This window comes from Lepisma saccharinum, chromosome 9 (genome assembly GCF_977018435.1).
Source record: "Lepisma saccharinum chromosome 9, izLepSacc3.1, whole genome shotgun sequence".
NCBI classification, from domain to species: Eukaryota; Metazoa; Arthropoda; class Insecta; order Zygentoma; family Lepismatidae; genus Lepisma; species Lepisma saccharinum.
The window spans coordinates 49,043,739-49,065,584 of record NC_139237.1 but is presented as its reverse complement, the minus strand read 5'-3'; the positions used below and the strand labels follow the sequence as shown (position 1 = coordinate 49,065,584).

Sequence of the window (21,846 nt, the reverse complement as noted above, 5' to 3'; positions counted from 1 at the left end):
GAGGATGTCATGAAATATCAACGTCTCCCTTTTTATGGTATATTCTTACCTTCGATGCTTTCTTACCTTTATTTTCTTCATGTACTTTCGTGCAAGAGGCGAACAACTTTTGTCAATAACTGCTTTGCTCTAGGGCCTTATTATGAGCTAAAATATCTAAAAAAAGAAGGTAATTGTGTATACTGTATGCAACCACGCGGTACAGAATCGAAGTCGCTAATGATTTTTTTTACTTTTTTGTGGGAAAACGAGTCGGGGCTGACACTAACACAAAGTGATGTGGGAAGTTGGTGTTTTATATGTTTGTGACTACTGTGTGGAAAATGTGTCTGGGATATTCCAGAAACACTTTTCATGTATTATTTCCATGAAACACCAACTTCCCACATCACCTTGAGGAGACATCTTAAATCCTACTCTGACCTGTCAACGTACAATCGAGGAAAAGTGCAGTACACCCGTGCACCCAAATATCCATCACTATTCAGATAGCGACAGTTGCACGTAAGCGACACTGGAGAAGATTGGAAATAAATTTAGGACAGACCAATTCTGACGTAGTGAAGCCTAGGTCACTAATCCTCCTTTCTTTACTAATGCCATTCCATTTACCTTCTAATATTTAAAATAGGTCTGCTTGCCCAGACTACAAGATAAGATGTAGTCTCGGCCACTGCTAAATTCTGTTTGAGCTCTGACGTGGCGCTCTCACTGCTCATGGCGATGTCTTCCTCAAGCACATCCAGTTTTCGAGAATTATTACATGTGACAAAGACGCAACAAATGCACTACCCTGAATATGGAGACAGAACGATCCTCTGAAACGATGGTAGGTACAGTCACGGATTTTTAATTGAAAATCAATGGAATCGTTACGACCCAGAAGTGTCCGTGACTGTACGTGGGCTAGTCAAAAATTATCCGCAATTTTTTCGATAACTATCTTGAGGTTAGCCATACTGCCTTCAGCGCTTGCGTCCTAAAAGGTGGTACTATATTTAGTCTATGGGCCAAGTGGCCAAAATCAAGAATTCGGTATAATTTGGGGGTACTAATTTTCCTTTATACCACAGTTACATAGTAATGAATGGATGCTAAAAAACCTTGATTGCCTGCCATCTCAAAGTGGTAGCTAATAGAAATGGCGGCAAATCCAATATGGCGGATGTTGATATTCGAAAAAATGACTATATCTCTGAAACTAACGACCCGATCTCAACGAACTTTTATTAAAATGAAAGCTTAATATATGTTCTATATTTAATGTTATTTTTCGTTTTTCGAGAGGATCAACTGTTAAGTAGTTAATCACGGATTAGTAAAATAGAATAGTATTTTTTACTATTAATTTTATATTTATCATTAATTTATTAATACTCTAGGCATCTGAGAAGAAAATGTTCCAAACAAACATTGTAGCATAAACGCTTATATTTAATTTGACATATTACACTTGTTGGTTTTCACCTTAGAATTCGTATAAAACAAATGAATTATGTAGTGTGTGCATCGAATTATTCTAGCAGCATGTGTCCTTCGTCCTATTTAATTACACGTACGTATTGTAACTGGTATTGACTATTGAATAGTATATTATTGTTATATACATACAATCAAATTTAACAATAATCATAATAATTGATATTAGTATTGTTATTATTATTATTATTATTATATATATAATAATAATAATAGTTGTCTTTGCTGTTGTAGTATTAACTAGCCATTAATTTTGTTTAATTGTTACCGATGTTCATGGATGAATGTTATTGATTGATTGAAATTAAAATTTTGTATGCGTCAGCACTTAGGCTATTTTCACCCGTCATATTATATGAGGCCAAGCCCCTTACAATGTATAAAAAATCACCATACGTGTCTCTAAAATCTCTTTACACAGGGTAAAAACCGAGGCGGTACTGGACCACACAACACATACTGTATATTCCTATGAGCAATACCCAAGAGACCATACATACAACCATACAAACGTAGCCTCCCCGATGGCTTAGTGAAACTTCGTCGCCTCGTGATTAAGGGGACCCGGGTTCGATATCCTGTGGAGGCACAAAGTGGTTCGGATCCCACTGTAATCTGTAGGTCAACTCCGGATTTTCTTATCTGTGCATAAAGTGTACGTAAAAAGAAAATCTCAAATCAAACAACACTACAAAGGATTGCGCTGGCCGTAGGTTCAGACGCCAGAGCCTCGTTTGTCTCCAAGACTGAAGTTGGTGAGGTGAAGTAGCTACGTGGAAATGAGGTTAACATTTGAGAGTGTTCAGAAGAACATCATAACATACGTGTATACTCGTTATTAGTTATTACAGCCGAAATGTCTGCTCTCAAGAAAGTAAAAATCTGTAAAAACAGAAGACGGACCAGAGAAGTTATATTGTATATGGGGGAAATGCATTCACCAAAAGACATAGACAGTTTTGTACAGTGCTGTCGTGAGCAGAAATTTTGATTGAGAATAAAGATGCATGATTTATCGGGTGAAAAGTTTCATCGCATGTGTCGAGCCAATTTAACTAATATCAAGACTAGAAGCAGCTGCTTCATCCTATCATTTAGTTTTTGAAAGTCGTCCATGCTCATCAAAGCATGCCGAGAAACGCTTGAAACGGACACTCACAGATGAACAAATCGTATACATCAATAATTGTGTTTCGTGGGACAAAGAAAGGAAATACAAGAGAATGTGAAGATCAAGGGAAACACTTACTCAGGTTCCTGAGCTAGGAATTGAAAAGATATTGCGGGTGACTGCAACTGAGAGAACAGTGGAAACATCATCGCAATCAAACTAAGGGAGATCTTAGCTGCAGAAGAATGTTATCATAAATCTTAATTATTTGCCTATACCAAATTCAGATCAGTTAAACCTGGAAATATTGGTGAAAGTAGTTAAGCAAGAAAATCGGCATGTAAAAAGTTATGGTATATATTTTATCCGAGAAATCTGAGGGTTGAACCTCAAAGCTACTTGCTTTCAAAACCATTAAGGATGATAATCAAATATAAGAGTCTGCCGAGAAAAGTTTCCGTTATAGCTTGTACCAAGAATTTGGTTCCTCCTAATGTATTCAGCATTGACGGTACAATAGGTAATCTGACTTAGGATTTGCTACTTGTAAATATCTGAGGACGTACATCATATTAGAAGCAACTCTTGAAATGGAAAAATATTAGCTAAAAGGGTGTTTGGTCGAGACTTAAAGTTAGCTGAGGGGATGCTTCTATAGAATGAGGTAACTGGAGAGATGATTTGCGAAAATTGCGCTAGCTTTGGAGATACCATTCCCAAGCATCCCCCTAACTTTGAGCACTGATTAGAAGAGCACATTCTGGATAAGGTTGGAGGGAACCCTATTCATGGAGCTGCTAAACCCATAAAGGAAAATGCGAAAGGTGTAGAAAAACCCCATCATCATCTCACGAGCTTTACATGAATTACGTAGTCATACTTCCTAGCAAGATTGCCTTTTAGATAGTTGCAATTTTAAATCACCTAAGCTAGAAATGTAACTATACTAAAGTTTCAGAAATAGATACAGCGTTGTGTATAGAACAATCGCCCACAATTTTTTCAAAGTATGTAATCTTGCATACACGAAACTGATATTGCAATACTTTCTTGCTTTCTCCGGATATCTGTAGCTTTGTGGCAAGTAGACGACATTTTTTGGTAATATTTATATTGACACGATAGGAAGTGCCAGCCTCACTTAATGTTTCCTCTGTATGGTGTACATTGTCAGAGACATGAATGCTGCTTATTTGTCACACGAAACACAATTCTTGATGTATGTACGATGTGTCCATCTGCGAGTGTCCGTTTCAAGGGTTTCTCAGTATGCTTTGATGAGCAAGGACTTTCAAAAAACAAATGGGAAAATGAAGGATCTGCTTCTAGTCTTCTTAAGGACTTTTTATTAGTAAAATTGGCTCGACACATGCGATGAAATTTTTCAGCCTATAAGTCATGCATCTTTATTCTCAATCAAAATTTCTGCTCACGACAGCACTATACAAAACTGTCTATGTCTTTTGGTGAATTCATTTCCCCCATATACAATATAACTTCTCTGGTCCGTCTTCTGTTTTTACAGATTTTTACTTTCTTGAAAGCAGACATTTCGGCTGTAATAACTAATAACGAGTATACACGTATGTTATGATGTTCTTCTGAACACCCTCAAATGTTAACCTCATTTCTACGTAGCTACTTCACCTCACCAACTTCAGTCTTGGAGACAAACAACGCTCTGGCGTCTGAACCTACGGCCAGCGCAATCCTTTGTAGTGTTGTTTGATTTGAGATTTTCTTTTTACGTACACTTTATGCACAGATAAGAAAATCCGGAGTTGAACTACAGATTACAGTAGGATCCGAACCACTTTGTGCCTCCACAGGATATCGAACCCGGGTCCCCTTAATCACGAGGCGCCGATGTTACACTAAGCCATCGGGGAGGCTACGTTTGTATGGTTGTATGCATGGTGGTCTCCTGTGTATCGCTCATAGGAATATATGTGCTGAGTGCTCCAGTACCGCCTCGGTTTTTACCCTGGGTAAAGAGATTTTAGAGACACGCATGGTGATTTTATATACATTGTAAGGGGCTTGGCCTCATATAATATGACGGGTGAAAATAGCCTAAGTGCTGATGTATACAAAATTTTAATTTCAATCAATCAATAACATTCATCCATGAACATCAGTAACAATTAAACAAAATTAATGGCTAGTTAATATTACAACAGCAAAAACAACTATTATTATTATTATATATAATAATAATAATAACAATACTAATATCAATTATTATGATTATTATTAAATGTGATTGTATGTATGTAACAATAATATACTATTCAATAGTCAATACCAGTTACAATACGTGTAATTAAATAGGACTAAGGACACATGCTGCTAGAAGAATTCGATGCACACACTACATAATTCATTTGTTTTATACGAATTCTAAGGTGAAAACCAACATGTGTAATATGTGAAATTAAAGATAAGCGTTTATGCTACAATGTTTGTTTGGAACATTTTCTTCTCAGATGCGTAGATTATTAATAAATTAATGATAAATATAAAATTAATAGTAAAAAATACGATTCTTTATTACCAATCCATGATTAACTACTTAACGGTTTCTCCTATCGAAAAACGAAAGGTAACATTAAATATAGAACATATATTAAGCTTTCATTTAAAAAAGAGTTCGTTGATATCAGGCGTTGGTGTCAGAGATATAGTCATTGTTTCGAATGTCAACATCCGCCATTTTGGATTGACCGCCATTTCTATTAGCTGCCACTTTCAGATCGCAATCATGGTTTTTTAGCATCCATTCATAACCATGTAACTGTGGTATGAAGGAAAATTAGTACCCCCGAATTATACCAACAGCTTGGCTGGCCCATGCACTAATTGGTTACGTGGTTGACATTTGATCTTAATCGCACCATTTTCTTTCTTATGAAAGTTGTATAACGAGTAAATTGGTGAAAATGTGAATTTCCTGGAACATGCACTACGAGCTTTATCGGGCTTATACAGTTAACTAACGTGTTTATAATATCAATATTACTATTCAAGGCAAAGAGAAGGAGAAAAAGTAACCGATAGATGTCACACCTACACCTACTTACGTTGATACCGAGACTCAAAATAGATTTACTATTATTTTCGTTTCCTTTTATCTGTTATTTTTAGTATTTATAATAATATTTTAGTTACGGTTCATTACTCATGTGACTACCTTTATCTTTGAGCAGTTTATTTTATCTCTTTCTATTATTTTATAGTAAGTCATCAAGAAGGCACAGAAAGTAAAGATCGAATCTTAATCCTCTTTCACGTAGAAAATTTTTAACAAATAAATTGTGATTTTTAAGTACACACTTTTCGCAGTTTCTCTGAATAAGGTGAAACGGAGTTATCATGTTGCATGTTTAAACTTCCAGTGTATGCACATGCGGTTGGGGTCTGAATTGGTGAGAGGTGATAGTTGTTAGTTTAGAACATGCAGATGTATGTAACGCAGCTAGATCAAATTCTCAAAATGGCTATTTCTTACTTGACCTAGAAACTTCAGACACATAGTGTTTGTTTACTGTCCTATGTGGTAGTCTACACTGAAATTTGTAAAATGTGGTGTTGGGTTTGAATTCCTATCAAACATCTTGCAAATAAACACTAAATCAGAGGACGATGTGCGTGCTGACCAAGGGGTACTACGTTTCGTCACCATGGATATATATTTTAGTGTCTCCTCCTCTACAATATATATATATATATATATATTGTAATATATATAATGTTAATATGTTAATGTTAATATATATATGTTGTAATATATATAATGTTTGAAATGTTTTTACTGTACTTTGTGGTAGTGTGCACTAAAATTGTTGTTACAAAAAGTAAAGGTAAAGTTCTCCCCTGTGCATAGCACCACGCCATGAAAGCATATAGGGGGTGTGGGGGTAACGCCCCACACTTTCTTGATCCGGTCGTGATTGGGGGTGATGTGATCAGCATCACGCCCCTGACCGCCTTTACCCCCCAGGGTTTCCCCCAGGTACCCATGTTATTCGACGCTGGGTGGGCGCCGGGGCCGCTTACACCGTTAGAAAAGTTCCCGGATTTGAACCGGCCGGGGATCGAACCCGGGACCTTGAGCATGGTAGTCAGACGCGTTACCGACTGAGCCACCGCGGCCACAAATTGTTGTTACACCTTTTTGAAATTACAATCATTCAATTTCTCATATGCCTTCCTCAGAGGTATGATTTTCACAGTGGTATATGTGTATTCTTTGTTTTATGTCAATTACAGTGGCGGCGATTGGGTTTCAAAACTAGGGGGGCAAGGTGCCAAAACTGGGGGGCAACTGCCCCCTTGCCCCCCTAATCGTCGCCACTGGTCAATTATACTTTATGCAGGTATTGACTGCATTTATGTTAGGTTGCTTTTTTTTACACATATGGCTAATCCCGTCGATTAGGATGAGTGGTGAAATTAAATGGATGAAGGGGAGATCACAAACATGTAGGCAACACGACACAAGCCCCACAAAATCATATTCTGACTGTGGGTCCAGGGTCGAACCGAGGTCTATCGCATGGTAGTCAGATGCTCTAACGACTTTTTCTTTTATTTTTTAAATGTTCCAATGCGGTAGTATTCGCCGTCAATTCACTATTCTCTCAACTTTCACATATATAAAATTTTACTATAGCTATTCTTGGTGTTTCCCATTTCAGACAAACACAAACATCCATGTCCTAGCCGGGATTCGAACCCGGGAACCATAGCCTCGTAGCGCGCTGAGCTGACGAGTCCGCCACGGAGGACAACAGAACGACTGAGCTACCGCGGCTCATATAAGGAGGGTTAAATAAATAAATAATCACACCCTGCAACAGCAGAAAATCAATGCAAGCCTCAAGTAGTTAAACTTTACTTCCGTTCAATTGTCCTTATCTTAAATACAATGTATTTTATTATACGAAATAATAAATCCATAAAATGTATAAAAAAATTTATTCTCATGAAGGTTCCTGCCACTCAGACATAACTATTGTTTAACTGCGAAAAGAACAATCCTCTTATGTTACATTGATATGATACAAAGATATCTCTTATATTCTAAGAAATAACAAGTACATAAACGGCATGCTAATAATCTACCTTATAGCTCGGAATATTCAACTGCTAACAAAAGAATAACACTGGAAATTTCTTATTTCAAATGTTAGATGTGGTGTTAAGCGTCCATCAGCGTAAAGTATGCTTAAATCTTTCTCTAAAATTCTTCTAAACACACAGAGACGAAATATTATCATTGAAGTTGGCAATTATTTTTATTACAAAAATAAATCTTATGGCAGGTGACAATTCTTTTATCCCATATCAATATTAAAAACACACGGGTAATACACAAAAACTGGAAGTCTATGATTTCAAGGGATAAATTTAGTTCCTTCAGCTAGTAAAATGAGCTTGATATAATTTAGTGTTATTTACATATTAATATCCACTCTTGCACACTTAGATATAATACATATTTATATGCAAATTTTACACAGCGTGGACTTAACCACATTAGCATTTTTTTAGTGTACAAATGCATTTACAAGCACAAAAGAGATTGAATGTATATAATAAGACGGCGTTTGTTACCATAAAATGGTAATATTGATTTGAGCATGTATATAAAACAAGAAATTGACAATACATTTTTCACTGACTGAGTGGACAACTGGTATAAAATCATGAACGAAAACAGCGCGTTGAAATTGAAGAAATGTAAGACAATAACATCGACGCGCAGTACTTAATTCCGTAAAAGATACTCGACACATTACAAAACAATGAGGCAGAGTTTTTAAACTACAAAATAATATATAGTTTCCTAAGATCGTAAAATAAGTTAAGTGTTAAGATTAACAATTATTTGCACATTTATTTATATTTGAAGGTCAACAGGTTTTAGGTTAAATGTCTTCATATCTTGTTACAAATGAAAAAAACACAAATAGTAACTTTAGGTAACAGAAGAGCATGTATACAGATAAATATTATGTCTGTTCACTTCAACTTATAAACTTTTGTTGATATCACGAATTGTATTAAACTACAATAAACAATTTTACTGTTACTAAGCACTAATGAAAATAAATTATTTGCTTTCTGTAAAATACAACACATTTGTATGTAATTACATGAAGAAAGGCAGAGTGAGGCAGGACTAAAATCAAAGTTAATTCGAAGTTTGGAGTACTTAATTACAGACACACAATTATAATGAGAAAATCCAAGAACCACTTTGACAAAGCAACCCTGTTTATCCAAACAACGGTGCCAGTTTATTGCAAAGTATTTGAGGTTGCTCTAATTCGATTAAGAACCACAAAATAATATGTTTAAATTGTGAAATTAAGATTGCCTTCTCCAATGATTCAGTGAATTAAACTTAAACGAACCTATTCCTTCGTAAAACTATTTTTTCTTCACCAAAATATTAAACGGTACCTACACGTAACTGAAGAACATATATTCAGATAAAGATGATAATATTCTCTTGTGAAGTTTTATGTAATAAATTGTGGAAGTGAAGCTTTATAAACTATTCAAAAACTTTGTTAATGCTAAACCTTGCTTTGTTTCAGGTTAGGTCTAATGAAATATGATTTTACTAAAGGAAATGATAAAATTTTGCAGTCAAGAATTTATGAGCATAATCAATTATGATGGTGTTTATTATATAATTACCAATGTTAATGTGAAGTGATGTGGATGAGTAAATTTAAAATACGTTAACAAAAATATTGCAAATTTCCGCTGCTATGGATACTTAATGGCATTACTAGATAAAATGTCATAGCCTCATGTATGCCTAAAATATCCTGAAGCAGATTTAGAATTAAAGATTCTTTGGCGATCTCCCATAACGGTATTTTACGACCAAGGATTGAAACTATAAAGATGTGTCCAGTAAGAAAATACTTGAAAATGTAGAAAAAAATTACATGAGGAACTTTTGCAACTATACAATAATGTTAATAATGAAACTTTTCATTAATTTGCATTACACGATATTACTAAAAAAAATGCCATACAATCAGTTTCTTATCAAAATAAGGCTCTGAAATAAGTGTGGAATCAAACTTGTCAGAATACTGAAACTTACAAGCAAAGAAAATATGAAAACTACTGTTACAAATAATGGAAGATTAAAGTAACGCTTATATCGTGACAGATATCAACGTCAAAACTTGACATTGGTTTCAGAAATAAGTTCTTCAAAGACAAGTTGCCTATTGCACTACTGACATCGACTAGTTAACATTATCAATTTACATTCTACAAAACACACTCAATAACTCTACAGGTAATCGAGTTCAAGATGTCTTATGATGAGTTTGCAATGTACATATAGTGATTGAAACATTCTTAATTTCTTCTCTGGAAAGTGTCACCAACACTGACGTACATCTGCCAACATTGATCCACCCCCTTCTGGCTCGGAGATTATAACATGAGTCTTGTTGCTAAAAAAATGGTTGTTGATTCTTATTTATTGACATTGCTTTCATTATTAAGAACAGTTTTATTCGCATAGTTCACAGATTGTCGTGCTGTGAAGAAACTTGCATGATGGGTCTTCAATTTATTTTGGTATGTGGTTCAAGTTTATCATTTTCAATCGTACTTGACTTTATTTTTGTCGATTTCTTGTTCTTTGAGCTCAACATGAACAACTTCACGTAACAGTCCCCAGAGGGTGTTTCGATCGAGAACGTAAAAGTTATTTCCTTCAGAACTGAGCACCGAATTCTCACCCTCAAAGTTATCACTTGCATGGAGTAGTGTGAGCTCTTTTGTGTCCGGTGATTTCTTTTCCTTGTTGATTCTAAGGTGTTTCTCTTTTCTGTTTTCTTTAATTGTTATCAGGTGCATTGTGGCATTCTTTCGCGTTGTGTTTTGCATAGTTTCAGTTCCTGGATGTAATGCAGTACGCGAAGACATGATGTTTTTCTTCTGTGCTTCGGGAGTAACTGAAGTTGCATTGGGCACACTTCTCGACTTACCTTCCGTAGGCTTTACAGTAGTTTCCTTCAAGTCCAAAACCTTTCCAGTGATACTATAATCTGAAGTTGAACCAGACGTAGGTGATGGAGTAGTAACCGCCTCGTTTCTTGCAAAATCAACAATTGCTTTCGCTGTCGATACTGTTGTTATCTCAGTTGAGGTATCCGGTTGAGTGAACCCAATATGATCGACGGTCGTCACATTATCTGACGTAGTGTCGTGCGTTGTTGGTTCCGTGACGTGTTCCCGTGTGACGTCCACTAACTGGTCGTGTGGTGTGGTTCCAGTGGACTGCGGAACGCTGGGCCATTGTCCTGATATCTGCTGCGTTGGGATTGGTTCGAAATCTCCGCTCGGAGGGAAAGCCTGTTGGAAATCCGTGCTGAACGAAGACTCCACGTCTTCTGCAGGTTGCACGTCAACACTCTCTTCTGCTGTGCACAACTCACCACATTCGCAAATTCCAGAGAAATTAGAACTTAGTGGGATTTCACCTGGAATAACAAAGAATTATTCACTACAATTTACAACAGGGAAATATTTTTAATGTATTGCATTCCATGTACAAGAGTTCTTTAAAAAAAAATATTTTACGAACAAAAAGTAGTGACCAAACTTTTGTTGAAATACGACTTCATAAATGATTCAAAATTATGAGAATATTATACTATGCTCTTATACGCAATCATAATAATCTAGATCCTCCAAAGACAATTTACAAAATTCAAATTTATACTATCCAGGACATTCCACTATGATTACACATTCAGATAATTGTTCTTAAATCATTCAAGTGAAGTTGTTATCAAATAGTATTCAATTTTCTGTAGAGCATTTCTTGCTAAAAATTTATTGAACATAAACTCTGTTGGAAAGAGTGGAAAGGACAAGAGAAAAAGAGGAGAGGAGAAGGAAGAAAAATGAAGGGAAAAGAGCGTGAGATTAAAAAGTCCAACCACATTCTATATGGAAGTGTTTAGCCTTTTAGGTGAAAGTAAAGTTGGAAAGTGAAAGTCATCTGCTAGAAAGTTCCAAACAACTTTCTAAATAGTCTGGAGGGAGTAATGTTTGTGTATATATATTACCCTTCTTGTTGTATCTGGTTACTTTTGTACTTGATACAGAGTCTGAAGAAGACCTTGCTAGAAGGTTGAAACGTTACGTTAGTTTATGTTTTTTAATAAAATAAATTACTGCCTTGGTCAGCATATTTAGTTTTTCATAAACTCTGAATTTGTAATCTTCCTTCAGTGAAATAGTTTTGAAACGGATAATAAATTACACAAACTATCTACTCCACATCACAAAAATGTATAGTTCGTATTTCGAACTTACCTGGTACCCCACTAAGGGGCGGAGGTAATTCTAAAATTTCAAATTGTAAAGGGAAGCGAATGATAGGTATCTTTAACCAAACAACTTTTATGGCAAAAATTATTGGTATCGGCTACTGTATTCAAATGGATGCGCAAACAATTATTTTAGAGTCCCATTCATTCTTAAATTATTATTATCTAAATCTGGAAAGAAGAATGAATAAAATATCGATTCTCTTATATTTTCTAGTTATAATGATTTTCTGGTTCAAAGCTATGTTTTCACAAATCCATTAAGTGTTCATATTTTCTTCGTCATATATACAATTACAATAATTTGTAACAGGGGAAGTAGTCCCACATCAAAAAAGTGTTTCCTACAGAAACAGGCATCCAAAGTGAAGCGAAGCATTTTTTTCTAAACACTAATATTCGACTTGTCCTCCACATTTTCATGTGATGACAGAAATGTTTCGATCTTCTTCTTTGTTTCAAAACTATTAGCTTCATTACAAAGTTGCAAATGTACAAATATTCTCATGTAACTTGGAAGAAATTCAGATGTTTGACAACATTTTATCTAAGTTATTTTGTTATGTGATGTAGATAGTCCTGCAGCACACAGTTTCGTAATATTCCTCGAGAAAATAGAACGTAGTTCTCTTAAGGCTTTTTAATATAGTACCAAACAACACATACGCAAAACCTATTTAGATCAATAGCGTATTAACTCGAGATAACACTTTTCACTTCATTATCTAAACATCCGATTCACGATACCTCTAAAATTCTCGGAACCACATGTACAACTCACCTGATCATCAGACGAACGAATCTCTACCCTTCAATCTCTGAAACTTGTCTTTCCCAAATTCGCAAACCTTTTTCGGCAACTCACCTAGTCATTACCACGAGGAGCCTCTAGACACCAATCTCTGGAAATTAGATTCACGTCAGTACAGCAAGCATCGACAACCATTCCACAACATACCTGGTAACTATTCCACGATAGATTTTATTACTCCAGTCTGTGAAAACGAGCGTGAAGTTATCTGTCAAAAGCTCGGCAATCTTTGTAGATCTCACCTGCTTAGCAACACCAAAAAACTTCCCTTCCTTCCGTCCCTGAAAGTGAGAATGACTTCGGTTCTCCAGTCTACTGGAACTTTTGTAGGACTAACCTGCTCATAAATTCGAGTTCTTGTCTTTGAAGAGGTGAGGATATTCCAAGAATTCACCCCTTCATTAGGATGAGGCACTTATTCACTTCAGCCTGTGAAGATTCGAGTGGCGTTAGCTCTCCGAAAGGTCGGAAACCTTTTCATAACTCACCTAATCATTGCCACGATAGACCTCTTCACTTCAGTTTCTGGAAGTTAGATTGAGGTTAGCTCTCCAAAGCTCGGAAAGATCCAGCGACAACTCACCTGGTCCTCAACTGGAGAAGGATTGTTAGCTTTCCAAGGTTCTGCCATTTTTCCAGATTCCCCCTGGTAACTAGCACGAGGAGACTGACTCACTGAAGGCGTGAATATACCGTTAGCTCTCCAAACATAGGAAAACTTCTAGTATCTACCTGTTCATAACATGAGAAATCCTTTCGATCTTGTCTCTGAAGCTGAGACTGGTGTTAATTCTCCAAACCTCAGCAAATTTTTCAGAACTTGACAAAATTCCGAGAAAATCTCTTCACAAAATACAGAGGATCTAGTGTATGATTGTTGAATTATTACCTTTGTCAGTTTTCCCAAACCACGTGATTAGATCGTCCTCCGTGACGTCATTTAGGAGGATGCTCTTACGATGAGTATGGAAGAACTTCTCGGCAGCTAGATCAGCCCTGTCTGCTGGGTAGACCCTCGCGAATGCTGGACGCAACGACTGGACGATGAATCGACTTCGTATTGAGAACCGGATGCACAGAGGGCAAGGTGACGAAACCTGGAGACAGACAATAGTCTACTTAGGCAAATTTATAGTTCAAAGCAAGCTTATATGAAATAGTACACCCTGTAATGGTGAATCTGCTATCATCATATAGGAAACACACTTGACGATGGGCAGGATTCAAACGAGATTAAACACAAACTCATTTCACTCCTACATATGGAAAAAGTGCCTTAGAAGGTAGAATTGGACTCCTAAAAGTAGTTACAGGCTGAAGCAATTACATACCACCATTTACATCAATTTGTGAAAGCATGAAATTGTAGAGATGGCAACGACTTTTAATTTTAAACTATACCCAATATTGGAATAAGACATCTCGGTTATCCATCTCTTCACATCAAGACACAAATTTGATACCAGAGAGATATATTTAAGGGTAGATTAATTTAGAATTACTAGGTATAACAGCAAGCGTTGAAAAGTCGATTAGAAATAATTACGCCAATACTAAACGTGAAGGGCCGCTGTAGTGTTGTGTCAGCGTCCAAATCGACAGCTACCGCCACCTAGAGGACCGTTATAGTCCTAATAGGTAGGCCTACAGGTGGAGTTAGTAGAGAGAAGTGAAAGGCCCAACAAGAGCACGTTTCAACTAGCTATAGCGCTGCGTTTTGCAAAAATATTACAACTCTCTTTGCAGAGAACAAGTTTCTTGAACACACTATCCTAAACTCAGTTTTATTTAGGCATTTTATAGATAATTCTGTACTTAGAAATGTTACAAAGAAGAAATCACATACTACATTTTCAACGTAATGTAGTAAATAAGTTCAAACATTAGGATGTTTGGGTTTAGTTTCCATTGCCAGTGCTGGGTGATTGATGTTTGCACTGACACCTGGCGGGATCAACACAAATCAAAACATACTGTAATGTAGATTTTGCTTTATAATTGAATTTATATATTCAAATAGAATTAATTTGTACGATAAAGTAATTATGACTATTTAAGATAGTGCTACAACTTTAAATCACGAGTCATGAATCCTGTTCAGACAAATTAATCATATTTGACATGTCATTCACTGAAACAATTGCAAGAATGGAGGTCGTCGTAACAATAGAGACTGAATACCATAGTAACCAAGTGAACATACACTGTATTTGTGTAGCAAGTGTTTTCTATATTGAATATGTGGCTGACGAAGAAGATAAATGAAAAGAATTAAGGAATGCAGGAAACAAACACACACGACACATTTGATATTTGTGAGTATGTAAGTCTTTGAGATCTTATTTGTATAATAAGTACCCACCACGGAGGTCGTCCTGCTATACCAATCGAAACCAGTCATTCATTCATTTGCAGATAGAGGAAACCGGAGCTTTGTGGAATCTAATCTGATAAAAGACGGTCAGAAAAACTTAGCTATTTAGAATCCAGCAAAGAGTGGGTCTTTGTGTTGAACAATTACTGTAATTAACAGCTACTAAGCTGAAGTGAAAAGCCTTAAATATTAGTGGATCAACAACAATGAGATTCGTGTTGCCTTCATGAAGAAGAACAATGTCAATATTTTAGAGCTCTTTGCTAGTGTGTGTGATGGAATTAATATTAATGCAAGCTCTGGATCTGTTCGAAAAATAATAGCGCTATTACTGTCACTTCTTTACATTGAATTACCCCGTCGTTAGTAAGAAATAGGGAGGCAAACCTCATGGATTTTCATTCTCCACCCCCCTTGGATTGCAAATAGTAGACTGTGGAAATAACTCTCTTGTCAGATATGGGGAAATTTCTGAAGAGGAAATTTCTATGCATGTGTGACAGGACCAAGCTAGGAGTCTGTTCCTGGAGTCTGTGGAGCAACGCCGGAAGGGGAGAAAGCGAGTAGGAGGAACTCAACATTTCGGGCTGTTGTAGCTGCAGACGCGTTGCTCCATTCATGTTCTCTCACGCGTTCATTGCTCGAGCCCTCTTGAGTTATCACTCGCACAGAGTTGCGCCACAGACTCCTGGTATAGAGAATAATATTAATATGTCGGAAGGGGTCAAATCTGAGTGTAATTACAATGTATATAGAGACCAAGCAAGGCTCTTCCATATTCGCTAAAACTCAATACTGGAAAGACATACCAGACGATCTAAGGACACTTCACTGAATTACTCCAAAAAAATTGAATACGTGTATGTAATACACAGAACTGACCCTTTAATAATTAAATGAACTGAGCAGTATGATACTCTATGGCCATTATGTCCCGGTGTCGTGTCGTTTGCGCCGAATCATTTGCGCCGAGGCTTCTTATCGGTTCATTTCCGCCGTGACATATGTCAAGACCTTCCTCGGCTGGTTTTCCCACAATCCAGAGTGTCATCACCACCGCGCGCACGTGTGTTTATGGCCACATGGTGCATAAAGTGGACTTAAAACATAAAATCAAACGTATATTATGACGTTGCACAGCTGTGTTTACACTGAAATGTTAAACCTATCCACAGAGTCAAATATGACTTTACTTATTTCAAAAGACGTTACACGGGATTACTTGTATCAATTTTATTCCACAACACAAAATACATAAATCAGCATCAGAATATTAACTATTAATCATTTATCGTTAATCGTCAAAAAAACATTGTAAATACAGTGTTATTTTTTGCAAACATTATATAAGTAATCGCTACGTATATATAAACACAATATTTCGATACACTTGCACAAGAACAGTACAAACGTTATTTGAATTCTTGTAGGTATGCAAATTCTCGAAGGCATCCTCGAAGATTGCCTGATGTTCTGTACTTCGAAAGAACACAATCAACACATTTGTCCATTTCGATATATTGATATTTTCATATTCTCAGCCATCTTGTCGACTCTTACAAGTCTCAGTTTTACATAAATACTAACTTCCCAAAGTAGATCACTCATACATACTTTCATCTTACATTCATATACCAATCACCTTCCTTTTCAATCGAAGATAAACACAGCTCCAGTTGGGCAACGTCATAGACACACGTGCGCGCGGATTGTGGGAAAACCCACCAAGGAAGGTCTTGACATATGTCGCGGCGGAAATGAACCGATAAGAACCCTCCGCGCAAATTACTCCGCGCAAAGGACACGGACTCTTATGTCTCAACCGTGAGCTCTGGGTCATGTAGCGTAAAGACTTAAACAGCTCATACTCTCCTAAGACAGTTGTATACAATTTTATCACACGCTGCATGAAGCGATGGGATTCGTTGCAGTTGAATATTTGGTACACTATATCAACTTTAAAAAAAAAACTTGAAGTGTATTTTAAGAAAAATACATTTTAGTGAGGGGTTATAGGATCATATAATGCAACTTTTGGTCTCTATTTCAATTTCACACAAAAAATTATTTGGTTCTATTTTCGAGGTGTGAATAAAATTTATCAAAATACCCTAGTATTCAATGTTGGCGCTCTTCGGCTAGAACCATTTTAAGCCAGTAATATTTTGAGTTCCGGGTTAATGGCTCATAACCCAATTATTTAGTTTTGCGTGATGTATAATCCCCCTCCAAAATGATCCAGTTTCTGCCTATGACGTGAATTATTTTGGCTTCATATATTATTTTTCTGATGCAACTTATGTACCAGTAAAAGATATATACGTCTGTATATTTTGATAATTGTAATTTTTACGAAATTTTTAGAATCAATCTCATATCTGCTATTGGCTAAATTTATATGTGTATGCAGAATCTGAGCGACAGTTTCATGATCTTTGTGAACTGTCTTCCTTAACGACATTTTTCTGTTCACAGGAATGTGTCCATACTGTCTAACTTCCGATGGTGAGGCTTAAGGCTAGCACAAGAGAACGAGTCTACACTTGATGACGGGAGTAAGTATAAACGCACGAAAGAAAGCTGTAAGATTCAAATTAGTATTTCGTTTGTATGCATTCGGTTGCTTGTTTCTAATAGCTCGTTTTGTTTTGTGGCTTTTCCAACTCTTAACTTCCCTTTCAAGGTACGTTTTCCTAGAAGTGTCGTCCGACGCAGACGACTGCAGCTACACACGCTGCCAAATGGCCTATTGTTTCAGTCCCATGTGTTTTTATAGCTGCATCTTTTTCGCTCGTTGAAAAAGACGTACCTAGAAAAACACATGGGACTGAAACAATAAGAAATGTGTCAAGTCCATATGGCAGCGTGCTTGTTCGCCGAGCGAATTAGACGAAGCAAAAATCCGCCAGGCTAAAGAATGGACTTGAGAAAAACCAGATTTTCCGCCTGCAGATCAAGGGGAGAAAAGTGGTGTTGCTACCGGTTGCTACACGCCTGATTTTTGACCAGTCGTACACGACGCCTCTTCCTGTCAACATGCCCCCTTCGCTCGCATTTCAGGGAGAGGCAGGGAATCGGAGACCCATTCGCTTGCTGCGCTGCGGCAACAATTAGGCACCGTTGTGCTTGGCCTTATTGAGGGTACCACCTGTTTCGAAACGAAAAATTTGGCAACGCGTCACCGCGACAACTCGAGAAAGCCGATTGGTTCAGCGATTCATGTAACCCTCTTTGGCTTTCGACAGAAAAGATAAAAATAGAATTTCCAAATCCATTCTCCAGTCGGAACAACTTTAGAAAAACACATGGGACTGAAACAATAGGAAATGTGTCAAGGCCATTTGGCAGCGTGCTTGTTCGCCGAGCGAAAAAGACGCAGCTAGAAAAACACATGGGACTGAAACAATAGGAAATGTGTCAAGGCCATTTCGCAGCGTGCTTTTTCGCCGAGCGAAAAAGACGCTTCTAGAAAAACACATGGGATTGAAACAATAGGAAATGTGTCAAGGCCATTTGGCAGCGTGCTTGTTCGCCGAGCGAAAAAGACGCAGCTAGAAAAACACATGGGATTGAAACAATAGGAAATGTGTCAAGGCCATTTGGAAGCGTCCTTGTTCGCCGAGCGTAAAAGAGGCAGCTAGAAAAACACAAGGGACTAAAACAATAGGAAATATGTCAAGACCATTTGTCAGGGTGCGTAGCTGCAGTCGTCTTCGTCGGACGACACTTCATGGCATGGGGAGAACAAAATGTTATAGTTTAGCTACCAATTCTATATACCTTGCCGTGCTTTTTTTTCTAATAGTCTTTCAATTTCAACTGCGATGAAAGTTTCGAATGTCACGAGCCTTTCGATTGCTGGCATCTGGGCCAGTGGTAAACAATATCTAGTGTTTCATTTGAGATAGTTCTGAGTCGGCTCGTAATTTCTGACTTCAGTTTTAGTGTTGGATGATTTCAGTCACGATTCGCTTCGCTTGTTTGCGTTCCTGTGCTACGGCTGACAATTGTAAAATACTGTCAGTTATCGTTGTGTATAGGTTTTGTATTTCGATAACTTTTTTTTAAGAAAAATAAATCAAATTAACGACATTCGAACAAAAATTAATTACTGCGTATTTATCCAAACTATATTTGTGTGTGTGTAGTGTGGAGGGGAGGGGAGTTATGACGAACAATTCTTTGGAGGGTTCGAAGAAAGACTTGGGGGGGATGCGTCCATGGCCTTGGAAAATCGTTTCTTTAAGGAAGCTGTGGAACTTCAATGTTTTTTTTCATCAACAGACGATTTCATGGAAACTGTTTCCCTTATCCGTTCAACCTTCATGTTCCCACTGAACTAGTCGAGTCAGCTCATGCGCACTTGCATCGGTAATTTATGGCAGATTGTAACTGTAGTGTGATAAATCTAGGAGCATTCTTGAAAGAAAGGTGCAAATTACAAATTAGTACAGGGTTAAGGAAGTTAGTAGTGAGTGGTTTTATACAGCGTATATTGATACACTTGTAAGTTGAATTGCATCTTCTGCGAATATGCTGTATAAACAAGCTGCCGGAGTACTAAGTGATGTGAGTGTGCAGTCACAGACACTTCTGGGCCGTAATGATCCCATTGAAAGTCAATGGGGTTGTTTCAGCCCAGAAGTGTCCGTGACTGTACAAACGAGATGAAATTCACAATCGTACCGAGTGAAGTGGAGGATTATACCAAATTGAAAAAGCGCTTTCATTGATTCCGTTATCATGGAATCAAATGTTCCGAGTTTTCCTGTTCGATGGTTATTATTAGCTATTCACAATGGTTCCTTTCTTCACTTTGGAAGGCGGCGGGATGCTGATCTGTCATTTGCAGACCGCTAACTAGGGGGCAGACTGACCAGACGATCGCCCCGGGGACTGATATAGTAAGAGAAAAAATTGCAAACATTAAAGGGCTCAGCACTGAACGTAAAAATCAGTACCCTAATACATTATCGCTTTGCAAAGATATGCATTTATTTATTATTTTAGCTCGCTCGGTTCGAAATACAAATATTTCTATAAGCTAAGGTGTTCAGAAAATATTTTGTATATTTTTTAATGTGCAGTGCAACACCGTTTCAAATATTGGTGTTCCGTGTTCTGATTAAACAATTATATGAGAATATTACTAAAGCGGTTTTCAAGGCAAAAAGAAATGTTCTCAGTATTAATTTATGTTACTAATTTTATAATTATACTAGCAATATAAAGCACGTGCATCATATTTTCAATGGTGCTAGGTTTTGTTTTGGGTGTAAGGAGTTACGTTTCTTGAAGACACCCAAATATCAACCTCTCTTCTACCTAGTACATCCTGGACGCATTTTGCAGACTATCGAGGCTCTGGCGCCTGGACTCACAACCAGTGTAGTGTTGTTCCTTTATATGTATCATCTTATTGCCATGTATCTTCATCTTCGCGATTATCCAAAAGTGACAGAAAAGCAAAGTGAAATAAATCAATTAATCAATTTAGTTTTGTTTACATAACGGTTTCTTCTTCGTTCTTGGGTAATTACAATAGCTTATCTTAAATACTATCTTACTGTTATTACCTAGCTTAACAGAGCTTGACCCCACTTACAGCCAATTAAGCACAAGTAACAAATAACTTTTATACAGTTAAGATAAAATAATTTGGTAGAACAGCTCATATTTCAGAAAAATAATTATATTATTACGCTACGGATATCTTACGGTGATAAAGTTTCTGTATGTGAGTTATAACTCAGGTTCAAGATGGCGGCGGCGTGAAAGCAACGAGCTCTGTAACGAAGACTGTATACATATGGTTTTTCGTCCTCGTTAACGGTCCAACCGTTGCTGATCAGGGCTATGGCGTGCAAACCATCAAGAAACGAGACGAATATGACAGATGTGCTGCTCTGGAAGTGTGCTGTGAGAAGATACATATTCTTGCTAGCTTTTGTCTTCCACGCGGCCTTCGCGAACAACAGCTCCCGGTGTTCCAGTCCCAGTGACGAGAGACGTGCGTCCCTTAGGCACTTACTCTGTGTTATATTGCTATCAGGTGGTGTCGCTTAACCCAGATCCTCCAGGATCGGAAGTGAATGACAGTGCAGTGTTTAACATACGCGTATATTACCATAACGCCAGAAGTATAAATAACAAATTTCTACATGATTTTAACCTGGCTTTTGCTGGTGATTTTGACTACGACGCAATTTCCATAACCGAATCGTGGTTGTGTGCGCGACAGCGAGTTGCTTAGTGACCATTACATGGTATTTAGGAAAGACAGGCAAGATGTGCATCCTTAATTTGTGGATCATTGTGGTGACGTCCTGACTGCTGTTACGTCGGACATAGGAGCGAGAAGACTGACCTCCGCCGAGACCGACATGGCAATAGTCTGGGTGGAAATCCCCTTCAACGTAAGTAGGAAACTTTATCTAGTAAATGTCTAAATTCCCCCTTTCCCCCTCTTCAAACGATCTGGATAAGCTTCAACATTACAATCGCAGATGAGTGAAAATTACATATTAGTGTTGGTCGGTGATTTCAATTTCACAACAATAATGTGGCAAAGAAGTAATAATGAAAACAAGTTACATCCAGAGTGTATTAAAGACTTAGGAATAAGTCGGGACTTTCTAAATTTAGTATCCGAAGCAGGCCTATCTCAAGTCAACCCCTTCCCCACCCGCAAGGA

General features: G+C 37.3%; 1 protein-coding gene across 2 annotated transcripts in view; it reads right to left on the bottom strand.

Annotated features, from left to right (window-relative positions):
* Positions 1-7,550: 7,550 nt before the first annotated feature.
* Positions 7,551-21,846, bottom strand: part of LOC145992043 (C3 and PZP-like alpha-2-macroglobulin domain-containing protein 8) — a 911,691-nt gene continuing 897,395 nt past the window's right edge. For both annotated transcript variants that reach the window (XM_083128164.1, XM_083128165.1), the window contains 2 exons: positions 13,668-13,875; positions 7,551-11,112 (listed from right to left, as the gene is read on the bottom strand). In XM_083128164.1, coding sequence (XP_082984290.1) covers positions 10,229-11,112; positions 13,668-13,875 — 1,092 coding nt within the window. In that variant the 3' untranslated portion in view covers positions 7,551-10,228. The remainder of the gene's footprint in view (positions 11,113-13,667; positions 13,876-21,846) is intronic.